This window comes from Cinclus cinclus, chromosome 1, assembly GCF_963662255.1.
Source record: "Cinclus cinclus chromosome 1, bCinCin1.1, whole genome shotgun sequence".
NCBI classification, from domain to species: domain Eukaryota; kingdom Metazoa; phylum Chordata; class Aves; order Passeriformes; family Cinclidae; genus Cinclus; species Cinclus cinclus.
In genome coordinates, this window is record NC_085046.1 from 91,725,335 (window position 1) to 91,749,266 (window position 23,932).

The window sequence follows — 23,932 nt, forward strand, 5'->3', positions numbered from 1 at the left end:
GGGGGAGCGGCCGCGCGCGGGAGCAGCAGGAGGAGGCGGACGAGGAGGAAGGTCGGGATCCCCACCCCGACCCCGGTGCGGTCCCTCTCGGTCCACCCCTGCTAGCCGGGGCCGTGGCGCTCGCCCGGCCCTTGCGCCAAGGGCCGCCCGCCTTTTGTGCGACCCGCCCTCCCGTCACGTTCCTGCGCCAGGGAGGCGGCGGGAAAAGCGGGAGCCGCCGCGGCGCGGGCCGGGTGCCGCTCCCGGCGAAACGTGCGGCATCGGCTCCGCTGCGCGCCGCCGCCCCTGCCCCACCTCCCCCGGAGGCTTCTCCCCGCCGCCGCTGCTCCCGCCTCGCCCGCCCCTGCGGGGGCTCGCGGCCTCCCCGCCGCCGGGCCGGCATTGACGCGCCTTTATTTGAACGCCTCGTAGAGCGACTGGAGCGGGACGGAGGGAAGCGGCGCTCTGGGAAGGAGCCGGAGGATGTCTCGGGACGGCGAGGAAGGCAGTGTGACGGCCTAGACCCGCGGGAGGAGCGGCCGCTCCGGCGCTCGGGTACGGCGTGCGCGGGGTCGGGCGGTGCGGTCCGGTCCGGTCCGGTCCAGGTGGCGGCGGCGGGGGGATGCGCTGTCGGCGCGGGAGCCGCGCGGAGGTGATCGCCTGTAAGTATCGCTGTTCCGTGTGCTCGCCCGGGGGGAAATCCCTGTCAGATCGGAGGAGTTTGTTAGGGCGTGTGCCTTGCCTTCGGGTTTCTCAGGATTTTCCTGACTGAGCAAGGTAATGAGGTTCCCTAAGGATGCCGCTTGAGAGCTGCGAGGGAGTGAAACCAGAGTCATTTGGCTGGAAAAGAGCTCCAAGATCACCGGGTCCAGCCTGTAACCGAATATTTTCTCTGAGTTTGAGGTGAGGGTGCCTGCGTGACAACTGAAGTGGCGTCTGAAAAGTGCTGCATGCCGCTTAATGTTTAAGGAAGCCTGCATGGATTGGAGGTTATTTCAGTGTTTTGGGTTATAAAATCGTGGTAGTGCTTAACTATTAGATGCGCTTAGCTTGGTCCTATTGGAGGAGGGCTAGGTGGAAATACACAGACCATGGTTTAGTGTTGGAAGGGACCTCTGGAGATCATTTAGTCCAGGCCCTCTGCCAAGGCAGCATAACCTAGAGCAGGTACCATAGGAATGCATCCAGGTGGGTTGGATTGTCTCCAGAGACTTTCCTGGGCAGCCTGTTCCAGTGCTTTTATACCCTCAAAGTAAAGCATTTCTTCTTCATGTTGAGGTGGAACTTCTTGTGATTTACTGTGTGTCCATTGCTCCTTGTCCTGTAGCTGGGCACCACTAAAAACAGTTTGGCACCATCCTCTTGGCACCATTTCGGAGAAATTTAAATGCCTTAATGGAATCCCCCCTCAGTCTTCTCCAGAGTAAACAGGCCCAGCTCTCACAGTCTCTCCTCATAAAAGGCAGTTGTTTCAGCAAGAAGTTTCATTGAAATGGTTATGTACTTTCATCTGCTGTATGTAGTTTTGCCTGCCTTATTACATAACCACTGTGTTTTTACATGACTTTGGTTTTGTAACGATTTTACCTTTTAATAGAGCATGGAACATACAAATTGGAAATGGATAGGCTTAGATGACCATTTATTTCCAGAGTATTTGTTGTGAGGTAAGCTGTGCTGCTTTTAGTAAGAGGATATTTTACAAGCCTCCTTCTTTAGAAGAACTTAATTGACTCCATTCAGGTGTGTGCACACCTGTATTGTGAAGTTTTTATGCTCATTGGGAGCCAAACATCTACTCTTGTAAAAGCAAGCCTTGTAAGTGGAAATAATTTTTATATCAAAAGCTTCTAGCTATTTGTACTTGATATTTCTATATATCAAGTAGTGAAATTCTTGTCATTCTTTCCTAAGAGATTCATATGGTAAAAATCAAGTGTTTATAAAGCCATGGTTGCTGTAGTTAGACCCTAAAGGACCTTTTTGTTTTGGCACCAGGCTCCAAGTTTTTTAAAAGCCTTTTGAGTTGGTGGGTTACTTATGCCAAATTTGTACTTCAGTTAAAGTAATCTTGCATATGATTTTTTAACCTGGTGTGTGAAAAGATGAAGTTAAGTTGTAGTCAAATATTGGTGTAATCACTTGTTTAAATTCTTTTAAAATAATAGAAGATGAGAGTTCATTTTAAAATATTCTTTAGTGATTATCCTTTTGATGTGTATATAAAATACTCTAGTACAGCCCAAATTTCAGCTTGAAGTTCATTGGGAAAATCATCTAGGAATGATCCACCAGAAGGGAATCATTGTTTGGATATGTTATTTAGAAATTTCTGGGTTTAGTCAGTTGTATTGTTGGGGTTTTTGGCTTGGGTTTTTCTTGATTTTGGTTGTTTTTGTTTTTGTTTTTTTTTTGGGGGGGGGCGGGGGAGTGGATGGTGGTTTTTTTGATAGGATTGAGGAACTTGTGGTATAGTATTGGGACCTTTTCAGTGTATTATTTTTTTTTTTAACCTGGTAGAAGTAAATGTACTTCAGTATCAAAACAGAATAAAACCAAAAAGCCATTTAGAAATTTATGAGGGTTTGAATTTGTTTTGGTTATTGTACCTCTATTTCAGTGTGTTTGTACAGCTTACAAGTATAGTGCCTGAGATACCTCATTTCTTGTGCCTTATTAAAAGTGTCTTAGTTCTCCATTCTTTTTACTCTCTAAGTGGCCATTTGACCTCTTCCCCTTACTTCTAGTTATCTTTAAATGCACAGACTGGATTTTTCAGTGTGTAGTGAAGGTTTTCTTAGATTTTTTGTGTCCTTTTACTGGTGAAGGTTTGTTTAAACCTATGATTGTACATGTGCAGGCTGTGTGCTCTTAGGGATGGACTTGGTAAGCAGCGTACAATTGAAAGGGCTCCTTGGCTTGACAAGAACCAAGTATGTAAAAAGTTGCTTTGTTGGCAGGAGCTTTTTAAAACAAAACCAAATCAGCAACTTAACTTTTGATAAAGCAGTGGCAGATGCAGATATCTGGATGCTTTGTAATGAAGTAGTTCTCAGAGCAGAGACAGCCAAAGAGCAGCAGAATGTTTTCTGGACACTGGAAAAACAGCTGCATGGAATCAGCCCGCATGTCTGTTTAGTCTAGCATCTTGTCTCAGGAATGGACACTTGTTTATGTATAGGCAAAAGAATAAAAACAATAGCCATTGTTTAGTGGAAAAACTACTTTTGTTGTGTATTTGATCAAATTATATTCTCTTTTTGCAGAGAATCAGAATGACGAAAAAAAGGAAACGTCAGGAGGATTTCCAGAAAGTGAAATTAAAAGTTGGGAAAAAAAAGCCTAAACTAGAGAATGCAACTGATACTACCTTCAAAACAAAGGCCATACAAATTCCTGAGCAGCTTAAAGAAGATGGTGTGCTTCCTACGCAAAATAGAAAACTTAACATAAAGGTATACTGTGATATTACATTCTGAAATGGCAGGAAATTGCTTGCCTTTTATCTAGGTTTACTATGTTTACTGCAGTTTGGGGGAAAAACACATTTATTTAAAAAAAAAATGCAGCAGGCTATCTGAATGCAGCCCCATTTTTCAACAGTCTTGTATTTCTCTGGGGGGTGGATTTTTTTTTTTTTTACTTTGTGTTGTCTTCTGTCTCTTGTAGTTCTCTGCTTAAACTGAAGAAAGCTATTCATGCTGAGGTTTTGTAGTTCTGCTTTTGAGAACAGGAGTGAGAGGACTTAACTTTGGTCATCCCTCTGTTGAGTCTGTAGGGTTGTGCATAAACTTAAGAATGAAACCTAAGGACAAGTCATTATATCTTGTTTTTCTGTCACTGAATTCTGATTGTTTGTTAATTATTGTGTTATAAATGTTTGTTCTAAGCACATTTTGCTATTATGAACAGCAGTACATTGTAAGAATATTCTATATTTTTAAGTGTTTAGGAAAAATGTGCAGAAAATACATAGAAGAAGTTTGAACAGCTTAAAGTAATAATGATGGCAATTGTATGTGTTTGTTTCCTTACAGGATCTGCTCTCACAGATGCATCACTATAGTCCTGGGGTTAAGCATAATGCACTTCTTGGACTCAAAGAACTCCTGTCTCAGTATCCCTTTGTAATTGATGCACACCTTTCCAGTATAATAAGTGAGGTGGCAGCTGTGTTTACAGACAAAGATTCTGGTGTCAGAGGAGCAGCTGTTCACCTGCTGCAGTTCTTGGCTTCGAAAATAAGAGCAGAACAGATTGCTCCATTTTTCCCTTTGGTAAGTGCCCATCTCTCTAGTGCCATGACTCATATCAGTGAGGGAATTCAGGAAGATTCATTAAAAGTCTTGGATGTTTTATTGGAAGCATACCCAGCTCTTCTTACAGACCGCAGCATTATATTGTTGAAGAATTTTGTAGAGCTTATTTCTCACCAGCAACTCTCAAAAAGACTGAAAAGCAGGGAGAAACTTTCCTGGATGCTCTCTGTTAACCCAAATCGCAGAGTAACTTCTCAGCAGTGGAGGTTGAATGTACTTACCAGGCTCAAGAAGTTTCTCCAAGCAGTGGTAGATGGATCCAGTGATACAGAGGATGAAGGGCTTCAAGAGCAGAAGGACAGCTCTCATTCTGTGAGGAACCCAATATGTATTAGTTGGAAGCTCCATGCAAATAATCAGCAACATATACAACTCTTTGAAAGTGGTGGCTTACGACCAAAGATCAACTCATCATTTAGACTGAGGTGAGAAAATGTTGACTAGTTTGGGAATTAATGTCAACTGTGTGATTGCAATTTATTTTTTTGTGGGATTGTCCCTTAGCCATATTTTAGGACACTTAGTGTAATGTGTAGTCTTACTGCAGAGGCTTGAAAATACAGAAATTCTCAGCAGATGATTGTGTTATGTGTATATAATGAACTTTTCCGTTATAAAGTCTTTATTTTATGCTATTAATAATAATTTTGGATTAACAGCTCTACTGGGATATTTTTTTGAATGCAAACTGACATTGAGTTATTGCAGGATGCCAAACTGACCTAGGGGCAAGTAGGCAAATTTCTTTGTGTGAAATGTCGCCTTGTTTGTGATAATGAATTTTACTGAAATTTTGTGCTTTTTACCTTCAAGAGTCTGTCATAAGCTTAGGAGTCTGTTACCTATGACTGTAGCTCCTTTTAAAAAGGACGGCAGGATGAGATGTGTCTGGTGGTATAAAGTTCTGCTGAGTTTCCAATTCTAGGTATTTTAATCACTTCACCAGTTTATATATTCACTGTGGATGAAAGATGTCTCAACTGAGACATGCTGATGAATATGAAAGAAAGTGTAGTGTGCTTAGTCACAGAAGGGTTTGTGTGGGTTTCTGTAGTAATCTGAACAGATGTGAGCTGAAATTAAGGGAGAAATAAACAACTGTTTTGATTTTCTTCCTCCCCTCAGATTCACCCACTTGAGGGGAACTTCCCACCTCACTTTATGGTACTTTTTGAACATTGGCTTTCTCATATGCATTACTGTGGATGTTACATACCTTCTGGCAAGAGACCTGGAATGGTGACTTTAGAAATTGAAGCAGTTTAGCTATTACAACCCTGTTCCCTGTAGACACCAAGGTGGTTTGAAGAGAAACCACAATCCTTGTTTTACTGCTGGAGAAGACAAAATAAGAGGTATAAAGAAGTTATACCAAATTTGTCTAGGAAGTCAGTGGCAAAAAAAGGGTGTAAAACCCACTGCCTACTCCATTATTATGTCCATCTTATATCTTTGGAGGAATGAAGGGCAGAAGGAGAGGTGTTCTCTTTGAATACCACAGGTGTTGACCTGAATTAGTACGTTTTTTCCATCTCTGTCAGGGAGAGGCATCCATTCCTGGTTTCCTAAGCTTCCTCTTTGGAGGTAGTGTATTACTTATGGTAGGTATAAGCTAAAAATTAAGCTAAGTAAGAAGCACAGCTTATTCTCCTAAAACTGTGTTTTCAGCATAAGTGTTCAGTCATGACGAACAGTATCTGGTGCAGGTAAAATTTTAGCTGGCAACTAGGTTGGTGAAGCCCCCTTGAGGCAGGGGAAAGGTTCAGTGCTGAGCCCAAAACTGTCCTATTAAGTTCACCTTTGCAGTCAGAAGCACACAATTGTGGACCACTGTATATCAGAGGATGCTTGTATTTTGCCCTGGGTGATATGTGGTGTATGACGTACCAGGCCATGTAATAGCTGAAGATGCATTGTATCCAAGGTCTAGGAAAATAAACTTTACATCTGTGTCACCTGAATTGGATTCTGCTTTTCTGAGGAGCTAGATTTTGGTGAAACATCGTGATACACTTCTGGTTATAAATACTTTGAAAAAGATGTTTGCAAGCATGAGGAGGAGCCGAAGAATAGAAGGAAACATGGCTGGAATCCAAGGCGAGATTGGCAAAGCAAGTTGATGGCAGCATAACAGAAGAATAGAAAGGGAAGAATCATCTGCTGAAGGTACTAAAATGTTCTGATTTTATTGCATTTGTGCGTATTTTTGGTGTATTAGTTTTTCACAAAGGCCACTACAGCTTGTTTTAGTGACTATCTGTGAAGTTCCAGTAGTGAAGAGTTGTGGTGGTTTTTGTATTTGCCACTGAAATAGTTTCTGATAAATTAAAGGTGTTTATTTCTGTCACTTCCAATCCCAGTTTTTGCCTTACAGACATTCCCAGGCCTCTGCTATGGCCACTACTGCAAGGACAGAAATTAGTTGTAATAAAAGGTGCAATACTCAGTGTGTATGTGTGTTCAAAGTCAAATAATCAAGTCTAGGACTAGCTAAGGATATTGAGTTGACCAAACCATAAGTAACTATTTGCAGTGTGTGTATTGATGGTCTTGTCACTAGTACTGCAAGTAAGTTTCAACTTTGTTCTTTAACGAGTAGTCTTCCAAACAGCATAATTGTATGCTAAATCTTTAAGGTTCCTGTATCTATTTAATCTTGCAAGCTCATTGTACAGGGCTGACATGTCATTGATAACCTAGTGATTATAGAATTAGATTTTCTGAATCAATTTACAGTATTAGTGTTTAATGAAAATAATAGCTTCTGAGTTTGGAATGTTGGATGATAGACTTCATTATCTTTTGCTGTGTGCTAGATCTTCCTAGTGTGTATAAATTAAAAATTGCAGTGTATTAGGAAATTGTTAGACTATATTCTCTGCATTATGTGCTGACTGCTGCTTTTTGCATTAAACTCATTTCAGGTGTGGAAAAACAGAAAGCCTTCACAACTCAAATGTGGTGGTATCACGGCGTGTGGTTTTTTTTTTTTGACTGGAAGAAGAACAGTTGTACTTCAGATTCTGCTGAGAGAGGACAATACGAAGCTGCAGAGAAAAGCTGGCAGAAAAAAGTGACTTGAGAGACTGAAACAGAAGATGAAGCATAGACAGTAAATATGCATATGTGCATCAAAGAGAAATGGAAAATGCAGTTCACTTGGTGTGCTGTGTGTTTGCTGCATTTGGCAGTGCACACAGAAGAGGAGGACAAGTAAAGCTTCCAAAGACTTCCTGTTTTAAAGAGCAGCAAGTTGTTTCCTTATTTTCTGTTTCTTTTATGCTTCCTTGACTTCCCTTTGCTGAATTTCTGTTGTCTTCTTATTGTCAAATGGCAGATAATTACATAATTTTTATTTCTTTGGTCCTGCTGTATAAAGATACTGGCATTTTAAAGAAAAATGACAGCTTAAGGGGTACACAAATATCTTGCAGCTCCCTTCAATAGTATTTAATTCTGATATAAAGGTAATATGCTTTGCAGTATTTCCAGGAGTCACCCTACCACTCAAGAGTAGTGATAACATATATGTGACAGAGTAATTGACATCAAACCTGCCCAGGTTGGGTGAACCTGTATTACTAAGGAAAATGTACTGGTCAAATAAATGCTGGACAGATTACTATAATACTTTGTCATTGTCTGTTACTGGCACATAAATTTTATTTTACACTTTTATTGTTAACTTTGATTATGTGGAAGAATCTTACCTTGAGAGATAGGGGCTTCTTCTGCAGGGGTACATGAAAGCTATGCTAAGTATTCCTACCCGAATGCTTTCAGCAGTTGGGAGGAGTATCCCTTTTGGCATGAATTCTTCCTTTTTCCATTCCTTGTTTCAGAGAAGTACTGAAATAGTTGTGTGTGTTATACTTCTGTAGGAATCTTCCAGTGTGAATTAACAACTTTTCAGGTTTCATGCGCTATTCTCTTTTTAAATGGGAGATTTTTGTGTTCCTTAAATAGATTGCTTGAATTCCAGAGTTCTATAATATCAGGCATTTTTAAAAAAAGAAATTAGACTACTACTTCAGAACTATTCCATCCAATTACTGAAATTTCAGACTTCATCTGAAAGTGTAATCCTGTCACAGCATAGCATTTACAGGACAACCTTACTTTTTCAATGAGATTATAGTCTTGGTATCAGCAGGCTTTAGAATTTATTGTGGTTGTAACTGAAAGATGGGATTTGTCTACTGTACTTGAGATGACTGAGAGTTAGAAAGCCTAAGATAGAACCATACAACTTAAACTCTTCCTAGTCTGAAAGACACCAGTGTCTACTGCAGTGCCTGCACCACAGAAAGGAAATAAGGTGACAAAATGGACAAATAAACCAAATTAGATTTAATGGCTATGTTGGTTGCTGCAGTTAAAGCTAAGCTTTATAAAATAGTAACTTGTTTAATAATCATAGTAAGTACTAAAGTAAAGCAAATTTTTTTATCTTATGATCAGTTATATTTCCATTTATCCCTTTTATTTTGTGCCGGAGATCTAAATTCTCGCTCCTATATTGCCTTCGTTGAAAAATAGCTTGTATTTGTCTCATACTTTGTTTTTATTCCTTCTCCCTGTTTCTTTTGAACATCATTAATTCATGGGTTTGTTTTGGTTTAATTATTTTCTTGATACACTGATACCAACTGGGGAGAAATGGCAGAATAAAGGTTTCTCTTATTATTTGTATTATAGATGATATAACATGATGAGCAACACATCACTTCATGGAAGGATATGACTAATTGGATAATTTAGAAATGACTAGGGAAAACTGCTTTTACATCTTCAATATGAAATTCAAATATTTGTAAACAAAACTTCTGCAGGTCTGTGGAAGGTTTTTCAGTTCCTATTTTGAGTATATGTGTAAAGAAAAATTACTTGAGCGTCATCACTGAAATAGAATGGAGTTTAGCAGGAGGTTCAGTGTGCTAATCTTATGTATGTTAGGAAGTTAGAATTACGATAGGAATTCCCTGCTGTGAATTAGAAAACAAAATCATAATGGAAAACAATTTCAGAAATGATCGATTATTGTTGCCTTTTTTAAGGAATCTGTACTCCTTAAAATAACAGGAATTATTCAGGGTTTTAGTTCTTTAAAGAATCTTCTTTTTGAATTGGATGCAAATTGCTTGAATTTATCTAGTAGCAGGATTGGGTCATATCTGCTGATTATCCCTTCAGAAACACAAAGTGTTTTTTGCATGGGCGGAGAAAAATAGTTGGTTTTCTTGATTTCTGGCAGATATTATTTGAATTTAAGCTATATCTTAGATTTTAAGTTTTTTAAACTTCATTACCCCATAATTTTCTATTTAGTTCCTTTTCAGAGCGTAATAGCTAAACATCAGGTGAGAACCAAAGGTATATTTTTACAGGAACATTTTTTCCACATTTAATATGAAAAACATTGTGTTTATTATAGTTGGAGATGGCTATTAACTGTAATAAACCTCATGCATTTGACAATACCTTGTAGTCAGCTTCGTTATTTTGTTTAATGAGCTTAAAAGTGTTTTTTTATCATTATTTTGTTGTCCTGAGTATAATTAATTCCTTCCTGTTTGTTGAAGGTATTAGGATAATGCATATCATATTTCTCCATTTCATAGACTTTACAAATAACAGTGGGGAAAGAAATACTGAAATCTAACAAGTTGTTAAAGAAGCACACAAACTTGCAGGGAGACTTGGGAGCAGGTTTGTTGTAAATGGTTTGAACTCCCTTATTTTTCCTGTACTGAAATATCTAGCAAGATAGCCAGCAAATATTTAATGTGTTAAAAAAGTAACTTTTCCCATTATTCAGAAAACAGGGAAGTGGTATTACTGTAATCTTGTTCTGAAAGGTATGATCTTTATCTTTTTATGCTTTTTTGCTTTTGTTGTTTAGGTCTCTGACAAGTGTAATAGACAGTGCAGAAAAAGGCCTGTCCTCGGCTGAAAACTTAAAAGGTTTTATTGAGATAATAATTCCATTACTGATAGAGTGCTGGATTGAAGCATCTCCTGCACAATCAGCTCCCATTCTTGGAAACCTTTTGGAATCAGAATCTCAGCAGCTTATGCAGCAAGTTCTTAGCATAATACATTTGTTGTGGAAACTCACAAAGCGACATGATGAAACATACAAAATGGTAAGGGAGAAATGATCCATGGCATAATGATGACAGTTAATTTTGTTTTGATAAGAAACCAATGGTTTGGTGATTTGAAGTAGTGAAGGTACTTTCTTAAGAGAGTAAAAGCCTAGATGTTGAGTAGATTTTTAATCTGGATTTTGTTGCCTCTTACTGTAGAAAAGAATCTGTTGAACTGAGCCATGAGTTCAGCAAATAGTCTCCAGGAATCCTCCTTGACTGCATCGCAAAGGCTTTGATACTGGAGGTGGTGTTGGAGGAGCATTTTGTCTCCCAGATAACCTCTGGAATATAAATTGGAACAAAGTGTAGAGTGGGGTTGGTTGTTCCTTGTTTTTGTGTGTTGAATAATTTCATGGGGGTGGGTGGGAATGAACAAACTAAATGTTTGGGAAGGTAGAAGATAATGGTGGTCTGAGATCCCGTAATTGCTTGGTGCAGTCTGTGTTGCTGTGTCATGACTGGTAGGATCATGAGACATTGGATCAGAAAGGATTTTAGGAAGTATGCTCCGAAGTGTTGGGGTTTTTTGGTTTGTTTTTTTTCCCCCTCAAGTTATTTTCTCCATCTTTTACTTAGATAACTGAATTGGGTTTTTTCATAACTTTTGCTGTTTTTCCAAAAATCTTGCAAATTGGAAAAAGAGCCCAATTTCCACTTTGGCTACTGAGTAGCTGGAAGGAGTCTGGACAGCTCTTGATTCAGCATGTATATAGGACTGTAGACACCTTTGCTAAATGAAAAGCTACACATAGGGTAATTCTTGGAAAACATTTGAGGACTCATTACATTAGACCAAAGTTACCAAACATACACAGCCGTGAGGGATGGATTCAGTGTGTCTGAGCAAAACACACTTTTTCTTTCTTCATCTTTTCTAGAGGCCCTCTTGGAAGTGGGCAAAAAGCAGGCACTTGACCTGGTAAATTCCTGTGGCAGCCTCCTGTCCCTAGCCTTTTCCTGAAGGATGCTGCAGAGCTGCTGCCCTTAGCCATAGGGTGCCTGTATTTTGGTCACACAAATGGCACACTCTTCTGTCAAGATATGAACTGGTTTGGGTACACACAGTTGGATTATGGCCTTAAGTTGTTTGTGGATAGAAAAAAAAATCTGAGGTTCATACAACTTGTTTTTTTGTGGAGCAAATTTCATTTTAGATAAATGGTTTGTTTTCTCTTTATAGTTAATTTTATATACAAAATGCATTCAAGTGGCTCAGTTTGAAAATGAAAGCTTTGCTTATTTAATAGCCCTTGGGCTTACAGGCCAGAGTGGTTATTACAGTCACTGTGGAGAACCACTCTGAATATGCTTGGTGGAAAGCTATTGATCTTTGAAATAGTTTAATGGCCATTCTCTGTTCTTAATAGTAGAATATCAAAAAGATTATTTTGCCCGATCAATTTGATAGCAGTGCAGGCTTTTTTAGTGTTGAGTTCTCTTAGACACTTTGTGAAATGGTGACTGTCTGCTAACCTGCAAAGCAAAATTATTTTAAAATACTGAATAATTTTTCTGTAAGGGTGGTCTTTCTACTGGAAAATGTTTTGTCAGTGGGCTTTCAGCCACAAGTACATTAATTATAGGGAAAGACAAAGGAAGTATTGGAATATATTTTAATGGAAAACTCAGGACAGTCATTGCAAGTTAAACAGAGTCCACTCTGATTTTTAGAACCCTAATAAATTGTTATAAAAGTACTTTCATTCAGATATGTGACTCAGTTTAGTATTGTGTATAAAATAGATAAATATGTGCTAAAAAAATACAGTGGTTCAGTTGGGATTACATGTTGCTCAGCGTTGACTTACAGCATCTTGTTGCTCCCTTGTTTTGTGGACCTTCATGCACAGCACTTGAAAGTAAAGATGTATAAACAACTTGCAAACAGAAGCTAAAGTTCCTAGTTTCATTGATTCCAGTAGTGAGTTGTGGATTGTAATTGTCTGGATTTATTTAATTTGCTACCATGTTTTCTGTCTGTCATTTGCTTTCCTTAACAGGAACTATGGCTTCGAATGAATTACCTTGTTGATTTCAAGCACCACTTCATGCGTCATTTTCCTTATTCTTTGCAAGATACAGTAAAACACAAAAAGAAAGATCCATGCAAAAGGTAATAATAAAATCAATGTCATGTAGCAGCTTTTAATTTAATAAGAAAAGTGGAACAATGTGACTCAAATATTAAGTTTTACTGATGGAAAAGAAAACTTTTTATTGCGTTTTGCTTTAAAGATCTGTGGAGATGCCATTATAGGATTGCTTCAAATTGAGAAGTTGTAGTTGTTCTTTGTAAAAGTATTGTATAGGAAGTTGTCTGAATAGCATCCAGTAGAAAATTAAGTGCTGCCTTCGGGAAATTGAAGTATTTTATTCAACTCTTGATCTGAAATTTGCATATTGCTTAATGGTGATTGTTTTAGGCTGACTGCTTTCATATTTCTGCGTGTTTTCTTCAGCTAACTGTTGAATTACATTAAACATAGTTCAAACATTCTTTTCACCTACATGTAGTCTCCTCTAGTATTACAGAGTGGGTAAGCACAGCTAGGAGGGGAGATGGGGCACACTGGGGCTGTCCTGTAGGGCAAAGCAGTACTGAAGCAGAAGCCAAACACACATTTCTTCACTATGGAGGTGTCAGAGCAGATGCACCAGTCCTGGTTTAGTACAGGCCAGTAGTAAGTTGTCTCCTCTTTCAGCTCACAGATGTGAGGCAAAATTCATGCTAAAGTTGTTCTGAAATCATTCTGCACCTTTGCAGTCTTTGTAGAGCACTTGTGTATGTACAAGGGGTATCAGCTGGTGTCCATTTTTATTTCAAAAATAATTTTTTGAAATCTTTCTGTTCTTCCCCCTTCCTCCCCTTAGCAACCGGAACTGTATGAAATCCTCAAACAACATAGACCATCTTTTACTGAATTTAACCTTGTGTGACATAATGGTTTCGTTAGCAAGCACTGCAACACTTCAGACAGATTCTGGTTGGCTGGACATGATAAGGAAATTTGTGACAGATACTCTTCAGGATGGCAGCAAGTTGAATAGCAAGCAAGTGAACAGATTGCTTGGGGTGACTTGGAGACTAATGCAAATACAGCAAAACAAGGGTAAGATGAGTAGTTGGTGGAAAGCAAAATTATGCATTGACAAAGCTTGAGTTGTTTTAGCATTCTCAGGTCTATACCTTATGTTCTCAGTTGTTGTATCATAATGTATTTTGTCACAGATTTTATCTCTTTACAGAGATAAAACGAATTTCATGGTAATATCCCTGCATGTAGCATTGCAGGCTTTATTTTTGGAATGCTGTTAGATTCATACTGTTGGTATGCAAAGCATGAGTGTATTTGTACCTGTTTTCTGGTTTTGCTTCTTAAGATACTCTTATAAATCTAACATTAGCTTTATATTGAAAAAGTAACTACTAGGCTGTAGAGGTGCATGATGCTTTAATATCCCAGTCCTTATTTAAAGTTATTAACATAGCTGATAGACTCTCTCAAGTACTGTAATGTGATCATTTTAGTTCTGTTATTATGTGAAGTGCCAATATACTTGTAATAGAAGCTGCTGTTGAGTATTTTCTAAGGTGTTTGATTTGAATCCTTTTCCAAGACAAAACATTTCCAGTTATGACTTGCAGGACCAGTCCAATATTTTAGCTTACTTTTTTCTTTCATTTCAAGTACTACGTGGTTGTATTCCAAATGAGACCTTGGATACAGAGCTTCAAGAAAGGACTATCAGTAAACGGAAAAATGACAGCAGTCTTTTATGTTTTGCTAGTGTGATAGAAATGAATTCCACATCCAAGTAGTTCATAGAAAAGTCCTTAGCAACAGATACAATTGTTAGAGTTGTAAAATGAAAAGATGTCAAATGTCCCTCAAATGCATTTTGGCAGTTAGTTATATTTAGTACCAAATCCATTTTAATTGGTAATCTATCTATTCCCATGTCCCTGGTGACCAGGGTAATAACAACTCATTCCTATCTGTGCTTCATATTTAGCTTTGTGTTGAAGGCAAATAATAATATTTCAAAGTCAGAGCCTGTTGCACCACCTGAGCTGAAGCAGAGGAATTGCTACTCAGGAAAGTAGCTACCAAAGAATTGTTAGCCTGTTAGATCAGATGCTTTAGGCCTTTCTTTGTAATGAAAAGTTGATTTTTATTATTATTTTTTTAACTTTGCCAAACTTTTACCAAATAGTGACTAATGGCTTGTGTTTTTCTTCCCAAAGTGGCCATTTTAATGTAATAATTTTCCTTAGAAATATAGAAAATAAACGAGCTTTAAAAAAATTGCAATGAAATAGTGAAATATTAATATTTATGGATCTTTTCTGTTGGTCATGTAGAAGTTCAGTGTGAAATTAGTTACCTCACAAAGCTATGACTGTTTGTGTGGATGGTTTATCTTACCCTTCAAGATAATCCTTGTGCAGTACTGAAAACCTGATTAGATGTCAGATTGTAATTAATCTACCAGCTGTAGAGGAGATGCGGCCTTGACATACTGGAGAAACAGGAGGATGGTTCAACAAGAAGTGCAAAGCCCTGCACCTGGAGAGGAACAAAGCTGTGCACCTGTACTTGCTGGGTGACAACCAGGTGGAAGGAGCATGGCAGTAAAGGACTGGGGTCCAAGTGGAATCAGCAATGGGCCCTTGTGGCAAAGAAGCCCAGTGGGGTCCTGGGTTGCATTAGGAGTGTTGGCAGCAGGACAAGGGAGGTGATCCTGCCCCTCTGCCCTGCACTGGTGCGGCCACTCCTGGAGTGGTGTGTCCAGTTTGGGGCTCCCCAGTACAAGAGTGGCATGGACATACTGGTGAGAGAGTCCAGCACAGGCTGGGAAGATGGTGAAGACACTGGAGCATCTCACCTGTGAGGAAAGGCTGAGTGAACTGGAGATAAGAAGATTCGGGAAGCATCTCATCAATGTGTGTAAATACTTAAAGGAGGGGTGCAAAGAAGGGGGAGCCAGGCTCTTTTTGGTGGTGTCCAGTGGCAGGACAAGCAGTGGACACAAACTGAAACACAGGAGATGTTGTCTGAACATGGGGAACACCCTTTTCACTGTAAGGATGACCAAGCAGCGGCACAGGTTGCCCACAGTGATAGTGGAGTCTCCATCCTTGGAGATACTGAGCAGCCATCTAGACTTGCCTGTGAGCAGCCAGGTCTAGCTGATCCTGTTTCAAATGAGCTCAGTGTCATTCATTCCCACTTCAATCATTATGTGATTCTATGGAAGAAAAACTTCCTGTCTTTGGGTTTTTTGATAACACTTTGGAAATTTTGAACTGTGTTGTGTCAGATGGCACTGCAAAAGATGGTACTTACAGAAAAAAATTCTCTCTTGATTTGTTGAAAATCTGTTTGACACAGTGATTAAAGCCTGGAAGGTTATGTATTTTTTAGGAAACAATGCCAAGTGAAAAATGAGCCATTTCAGTAAAAAAAAAAAAAAAGAGGTTTAGAGCACAATGGAAATCAAAAAGAAGAGTTTACCTAGACTAACCAAAAGAGCTAATGAAAAAGAGATAAAGAGATAAAACTGTAGTGAACCTCCCATGCATTATGCTGCACAAGCATGGTTCCGTTTTTCTGGATTGCCTGTTGAGTAGGGATTTATGCTGGGGTGAAATGCACATATCCCCCTTTTTCTGTGAATGTGTAGAGGAGCTCTGTTGTCTGAAGATTTATCTCCATTGTTTAAGATCAAACTTGGGACCTCCCTGTAATTATGTAAATAAAGGATGTCTGCTCCTTTCTTGCAATTCTCAGGTACTACTTCAACAGCAGCTTGCCTGCTGCTTGTGCTTTTGCTAAATTTTCTTCATGCAATGAAAGAGGGCATGCTCAGTCACTTCAGAAGGAGGCTTGACATGGGAGGCTTGACATGTGCCAGTTAAAACTGAAGTATTTTAAAACCTCATGAGTTTTTCAGCTGTGTTTTGGACATCTGTATAGTGTGGCCATTTTAAAGTATGTTTAAGAGTACCTTTTAAATTGCTTCCATTTTTAAACTTGTCCTGTTCACATGAAACCATTCAAATAGTAGGACCTATTTTACTTAACATGCCACAGTGTTATTTGGAAGTAAGAATTCTACTCACTTAGAATGTTTAGTTATTTTTGTATATTTTCAGTTAACTGTTCATCAGTTAGCTATAAACTACATAGAGATGTAACTGTTATTCATTTTAGAATAAGCCAGTGTTCTGTTTAAAAAATGCTATCCAAGGTGAATATTCACCTGAAGACTATGTGAATTAAGTTAGCTGATACTCCTGATGCATTGAAAATAATTTGATGATATAGAAGTTACATGAAACATTAGAATGGATTTTATTTTTCTGTTGAAAAATGTTAGATTTCAGCTTCTGAATGGCTCCTGCTTCATGATGGCATGTGACCATGCCATTTGAGGTGATTTTTGTAGTCCGCTTTGTAGTGAGAATCCTTATATGGTAACTTGAAGTTGAGAAGAAGTTCTACAGACCAAGACTGGTCCCTGTCTGGATCCAGAATAATTTTTAGAAAGGAACATTCTTGTCTGTCTCTGTGGGCGGAAGTTGCTCTGTTCAGTGTGGAACACAATCTTTTATCTGGTTTTGCACACATAATTTATTAAGACTGATCTGTGTGCCTGGATGAAAAGTGGTTTCTCAGTTTTGGTTTATGAAGATAATGAAGTGATTGCTGCTGCTTAAGTATGCCTTAATTGGATTGAATTCCTTGGGACCACAAACTCTTCTATGGTCAAATGAGCCAGGTCTCATATCCTTTCATGTATTGCTTAAGTTCTCAGATGCTTTCCTATTCTTTCCAAGCTTGTCTTCTCTGAATTCAGGTATTTTCCCGTGCTTTAATTTTTCCATCTGGTGGTTCATTGTGGTTTCCAAAGAAAATGTTTGGTCTATTTCTCAGTCTGTTACAGTAAGTTCTGTGTTTGCTGGCTAATATTAGCCAATTTGGTCACAGTGGTAAAGCTCTCAGATGTTGTTTTAAGTCTGGTGATAACACATGGTTGATGAGAGCTTCAGAGAAGGAAGGGTTGCAGGGGAGTTAGCAGTTCTTGAAGTCTCTTGCCAGCAGCCTCTTGAGGTATTTATTTTCTGATTAACTAGCAAGTGTAACTTGGAGCAAACTGGTTTCAGAGATAGGGAGAGCTGGTGAGGTTAGCATGTGTGTTAGGGAGAAAGGGGTAGTACAGAGAGAACTGAAGGCACTGTGACTGAGGTTTTGGGGAGCAGAAGTAAAGGGGTAGAGAAAATCGGTCTGAGGTTACTGGACTAGGGGAGAAGGATGGGAAGGTAGCTGCAAAATGTAGAAATGTATTGGTTCTCAGCTACCTTGCAACCTATCTTCAGGGAATTGTGAAGTTTTCACTTGCATGTTGTCTCTGTTCTTTTGTCTGTTTCTTTCACAAGCTGCAAAAGAAAGTGTTGTTTCAATGGTTTAGAAGTCAGTCCAGAAGTTACTTCAAAACATTTTGGTACTTCCCTCTGGAGTTAGGTGTAAACAGTTGTAGATAAAGCTCTCTGTGTGTATGCATGTTTAAAATCAGAAGATTAAAAAGTGTTTCTTCCCATTTTTTTTAATCTTTTTCCAGTAGCAACGGAACCCTTGATAAAAGCTGTATATACACTATACCAGCAAAGGAATCTGCTCTTTCCAGTTCGTACATTGCTTTTGAAATTTTTTAGCAGAGTTTACCAAAAAGAAGATTTGAGGACACAAAGAATCAGGTAAAAAAACAGCATATTCTTTTTAACTTCAAAATAGTGTATTGATTTCCGAAGTGAGAATACTGAATTTGTATGTAGATGTCATAGAACTTCATTCTGAATCTGTTTTGACACTGTCATTGGAATTTCAAAGTTTGTGTGCTCTGAGGTGGAGATGCATCAGCTTAGTTGTCTACTTTAGCATAGGTACTAGATAGATCTTAATGATAAAAATTTTAGCTTGAAGTAAAGTACACTGCTATAAGCTTATTGTTACTGGTGGTGTGGCAGTCAGTGGACATGTCAAGATCATGCAGCTGTAGCCATGGAGCATTTCCATCACTTCAGCCTGAGGTCATTAGCTTGTCACTAAGTGACAAGTGCCTTTGTTGGTGTTCTGATAGTGACTGTGTAGCCTTTCTGACTTACTGTCTTCAAGAAAAATACTCTCTTTTTTGGGGGGTGTGGTTCTAAAGAGACTAGGTTTAAGAAAGTGTTCTTGTCTTTCTGGACGCCTGGTTCATCATGGGCAACTTTTAGATATCTGACTTGCTTCAAATGTAGTCAGTAAGAGATTATTCTCTCTGTGTGATGCTGTTGCAACAGTTTTTCATTAATTGGATGTGTCCAGATTGTCTCTAACTCTTAACTTTTCTAGAACATATTTTTCAATCATCTAGTTCCAGAATGTAAAAACCTTAAACACAAATCATGTGTTGATGTGTATGCATCAATCCTGGCTCGTTTGGGAGCTGCAGGTCCCCTTCAGATACTGTAAAGAAGCTCTAAGGTTTTGGGAAGACCTTCTCTTCTCCAGGTTGAGCAACAGCAGCTCTATCAGCCTGTCTTCATAGGAGAGGTGCTCCAGACCTCTGATGATCTTCATGGCTTCCTTGTACTTGTTCCAATAGCTCCATGTCCTTCTTATTTCTGGGGATCCACGGCTGTATGCAACACTCCAGGTGGGATCTCACCTGAGCAGAGTAGAGGAGCAGAATCCCCTTCCTCCACCTTCTGCCCATGCTGCTTTTGATGCAGCCCAGGACACAGTTGACTTTCTTGGGGGATGTGATCTTTTTCTGCCACTATAAAAATCAAACCTCAGGTCTCTCAGAAGTCCTGGTATCTGCTAACACAGTCAAGTTTTGGGAAAATTGTTCCCTTCTACACCTTCTTTGCTTTGTTAGTCTTCTGTTGTGGTAGTACCTGAGTACATGTAATTAGATCTACAGCTAGAAATAATCTTATGCTATGCTCTGAACCTTATAAAAAGCATAAGGAATATGAAAGACAAGGAAAAACACTTGGGAATATCCCATTTTCCTTCTCTTTTCACACAGAGTGAAAAAGAAATCTGTCATACTGACTAATATCCCTGAGGTTACATAACCACTGTTCTGTGTGCTTACCTGAAAGTCTTGAGCATCTCATTCAGTTTCATGTGGTCATATGACTATCTGGAAAGCTTTAACTTTCCATCTTTAGACTTCACAAATAGCAGTAGTTTTGCTCTTAGTCTTCTGCGTGGATCTGTGACATTTTTAGTAACAGAAGAATGAAATCTCAAAAACTCTGCAAAAATGTATGACTCCACTTATGTCTGACAAGACGTTTGAAGACAGCATAATATTAGTGTGTTGCACTATTCCATTTCTTTCCTTTAGAAACAAGGGGTTTTTTTAATTTCTTCAAAATGTGGATTGTTAAGTAGCTCCTGGATGACATTCATATTGTACCATTCAATTTGACGTTGTAGCTCCTTCAGCCCTCCTCTGATTGTTCTCCTCATTCTTTTATTTTTCTCAGAAGCTTGTAAAGAACAGTCTAAGAGGAACAGAATTCACACTGGAGCATTTTTCCAGAATTTTTTGTGAATGTGTTTATTTTTTAGGTGTGTCTGATGCAAAGGATGAAGTAAGAGCTTTTGGCCTGTTGCTGCCTGGTGGAAAAAAACCCAAACCTGATTGGTTTATTACATGGTTTAGAATTAAGTTTTGTCTTGATGTTTTAATTAATCTTCACCCTTAATCACTGCACACATACCATGCACTGTGTGTATATATGCATATATAGTGTGTGTCTGTGTGCGCATGTATGCATTTATATACTGCTGAGAGTCTGAAAAGGCTATTCAGCCTTACAATCTGCCTCCAGCACTGACCTGTGTGAGATGCTATAGGAAGAAGACAAGAATTACTTTTACATAATACTCTTAAGCTTCCAACCATTTGAAGCTTGTACTTTCTCACTCTGTAGAGGAGCTGTGTGTTTATCACTCAGTGGGTGTCTGTATCATGAGCTTTTCTCATCATTACTTGGACCAGTCTAAATCAAGAGCAACTGCAGCATCCTCTGGCAAGGAGTGACAAAACTCAGCTGTGTCAAGACCCAACTTACTTTTGCTTGTTTAATCCTGTCTCTTAGCTTCTTTTGATATTAGCATCTGATTCTTTCTGTGGAAGGCGAATCAAATGTTTTATTCCCATCCACTGTTTCCATAAAGGATTCAAGTGATCTGAGACTGCTGAGCCCACCTCCAAGTCACCCACTTCAATGGTCTGTTCTCCAGGCCTTTCCAGCTGTTGAGCAGTTCATCTCTATGCAAGACCTTTTCCTCTTGTGTCATGGGTACTTAATTTCCTTGAAAAGTTTATGGTTGACAGGTCTTTGAGAGTGAAATAATCTGTATCATTATCATGCTTCTCTTGTTGACTTCTTGAAAGACCTACTTTGAACTTCCTGTCTTGGACTTGGCAGGTTTTTTTCTTGTGATCATTACTTTAGTAATAAGCCGATGAAATGCTTTTGGTTTCTGAATGATACTTGATTTGATAAGCCAGGTTGACACAGAAATTGTCACCTACGGAAGATGGTATTAGTCCCTACAGTTGTTTCAGTTTGAGCCAGAAAGGAAAAATAAAAGTGACTTAGTCAAGAATGGGAGGAGAAGTTTGTGTGGGTTTCTGTTATTTTGTCTTTCTTTCTCCTCTTTCTTTAGAAGTCGAAGTAAAGTTTTATCTCGTTGGTTGGCTGGCTTACCTCAGCAACTGGCTCTGCTTGGCTTGAGGAACCCCGAGCTTTCCAATCAGCTCATTGATATCATTCATTCCGCTGCTTCTCGTTCAAACAAGGAATTGTTGCAAAGTTTACAAGCCACTGCTGCTCGAATATATGGTAAGACTTGGACACTATAGCACAAGGAATTGTGTCCCTCACCTGGCAGGCAGGTTGTAATAAATGGAAAATTCTGTTGTTTCCTAGGTGAACCTAAAGACTGAATGGGGGGCAGGGTTGCAGATTGGTTCAGTCCCCTAAAGGTTAAAATAAACTATGCATGTCATTTACTAGAGAGTAAAAACATTGAGATCTTTAAGTTAGTAGGACTTAAATGTGATAGACTGGAAACTTTTGTTTTTTGTGTGTCTGAGAATCATAGAATCATTTGGGTTGAAAAATACCTCTAAGGTCCAAGTGGTAACCCAGCACTGCCAAGTCCACCACTAAATCATGTCCCCAGATGCCACATGTTTTTTGAACACTTCAAGGGATGGTGAAATCACCACTTCCCTGCGCAGCTTGATCCTGACTACCAATGCCTGACTACCCTTTCAGTGAAGAAATGTTTCCTAATAGCTAATCCAAACCTCCCTTGGTATAACTTAAGGCCATTTCCTCTCATTCTGTCACTTGTTACCTGGAAGAAGAGGCTGACTTAACCTCTACCTGGCAGTAACCTCTGTTAACGTAATTGTAGAGAGTGATAGTGATCCAAGCCTCCTATTTTCTAGGCTGGTATTGCCTATTTTTTTCCTCCTTTTCTTTTTCCCCCTCTTTCACGTTGGTTATGCAGTCGTCATGTCAGAGTATAGCCGAGGTAGTCGGTCAGTGTGTCCGGGCGAGTGCTGACCGTGTGTTGTGTGCCGCAGATCCTCTCGAGGGCACGCTGGTGCTGCTGCCGGCCGAGGCGCAGCGGCGCCTGGTGCAGCTCGTGTACTTCCTGCCCTGCCTGCCCGCCAGCCTGCTCGCCTGCCTCAGCCGCTGCTGCATCATGGGCAGGATGTCCTCCGACCTCGCCGCCACGCTCATCGGCATCCTGCACATGAGGTACCGCGCTTGTCTCTGGCCAAGAGCAGCCCTGGGCGGGAGTATTCAGTCATGAAGCGTGAACCTGGTGATCGGTTTGCACACAGAGAATCAATATAATGTGCAGGAACTGATGGTGTGGTTGACCTGTTGCTTTGAGTCTGTCTTTACACTGCCTGATTTTCTACAATGCGTATTGAGAAAATCATACAGCTGTTTAGGTTGGAAAAGACCTTTAAAATGAGTCCAACCATTGATCCAGCGCCACCAAGTCCACCACTTAACCATGGTCTTAAGTGCCGTGTTCATCTATCCATATTATTTTACTGTCTTTGTATGTATTAATGAAGTCTGTCAAGAATTTTCATCTTGAAATACAAACATTAGTGCTTTTAATACCTGGGACCTTTCAGTAAGGATACAAAGCAGCATTAGCCTATCTCTTACAAAACCTCTAAGGCTGCATGGTATTAAGCACCTTCTACCCAGAACATCATCACCAGTGGTCTTTGTCCTGCCACTAATTGCAGCTTTTCCTTGTGAATGCTTCAGCCTGACACAGCTGATAGTGAAAAACAACCAACCAATTTTTTTCATGTTCTCCTTTCTTTCAGCTCACTTTTTCTCCAATTACTACACCTAAATAGCCAAATTACAGTTGCTAGGCAAGTGCCTTGTTTGAAATTATTCATGCTCTTGGTTTATTTTTTTTTTTTTGTCCTGGCTTGAAAGAGGGTAGATTTGCTTGTGAAGTCGGGGAGTGAAGCCGCTGTTCCATTGAAGTGGGTGGAGGGCTTGCTGAGATTTCACAAAGGTGTTTTGTTTTGCTCCTTCTGGGAAAAATACATTTTTTTCTCCATTGGTCAGTATTGTGAAACCTTGGATAAACAAGCAGGAATTAATCTTACATGAATTATGGTTAAAGCTGTTCTTGATGCTTTTTGAACCTGGAACATTTTTAATTAAAATAGGATGCAACACAATGTACTGTCAAATGCAGACCTGTTTGTATTAGCTGTATAACATGTGGATAAGGTGACTAAAATAGGAAGCAATAGTGGTGAAATTTGTATCCTGTATATATATAATGCGTTACTGCTGTAAAAGTGAATTTCTGTCTCATTTTGGGGAAAGTGGATATCAGGTTTTACTCTTTTAAATGAAAAAATTGTCTGCCATATACTGGAAGCTCAGTGGCAAGGTGTAAACAATTCAGAGGCAGTCATTGTAAGGACTAAATTCAGTAATAAGTACTCAGGTGGTTATTTTGTTGTTAGATCTTAGTGGATCTTCATTGTAGAGGTTTTTGTAGTAACGGAGTGCCTGTTTTCTAAAAATTATGTAAAGCTTGCAGGTGGGCTGTGGGCATTTCATCCTTTGATCCTGCAAGTGGCAGATGGAAGGCAGTGTTCTTGCCAAAAGTAGGTTACATTCTGAGAACAGAGGAGAAGTAAAGTCTTTGTTTTCAGAGGTGCTAAGGAAGTATTTTCATTTTAATTCAAGGTATTTGGAACATGTTTTAAACTTGCTTTGGATTCAAAGACTGTAGATAATCAACCAAAGAAGTCTATCTGAAATCATTAAATGAAAGAAAAATGTTCTGATATACTTAGGACGGTGCAGTTTTTTGTATTGATAGTCCCTGACAGCCCTTATTCCTG

General features: G+C 39.3%; 1 protein-coding gene across 1 annotated transcript in view; it reads left to right on the forward strand.

Annotated features, from left to right (window-relative positions):
- The window catches only part of TEX10 (testis expressed 10), a 55,282-nt gene continuing 31,350 nt past the window's right edge, over window positions 1-23,932 (forward strand). Inside the window, exons 1-10 of the mRNA XM_062515503.1 lie at window positions 1-51; window positions 412-641; window positions 3,246-3,434; window positions 4,017-4,723; window positions 10,201-10,444; window positions 12,451-12,563; window positions 13,322-13,560; window positions 18,074-18,209; window positions 21,187-21,362; window positions 22,115-22,292. Coding sequence (XP_062371487.1) covers window positions 3,255-3,434; window positions 4,017-4,723; window positions 10,201-10,444; window positions 12,451-12,563; window positions 13,322-13,560; window positions 18,074-18,209; window positions 21,187-21,362; window positions 22,115-22,292 — 1,973 coding nt within the window. The 5' untranslated portion in view covers window positions 1-51; window positions 412-641; window positions 3,246-3,254. The remainder of the gene's footprint in view (window positions 52-411; window positions 642-3,245; window positions 3,435-4,016; window positions 4,724-10,200; window positions 10,445-12,450; window positions 12,564-13,321; window positions 13,561-18,073; window positions 18,210-21,186; window positions 21,363-22,114; window positions 22,293-23,932) is intronic.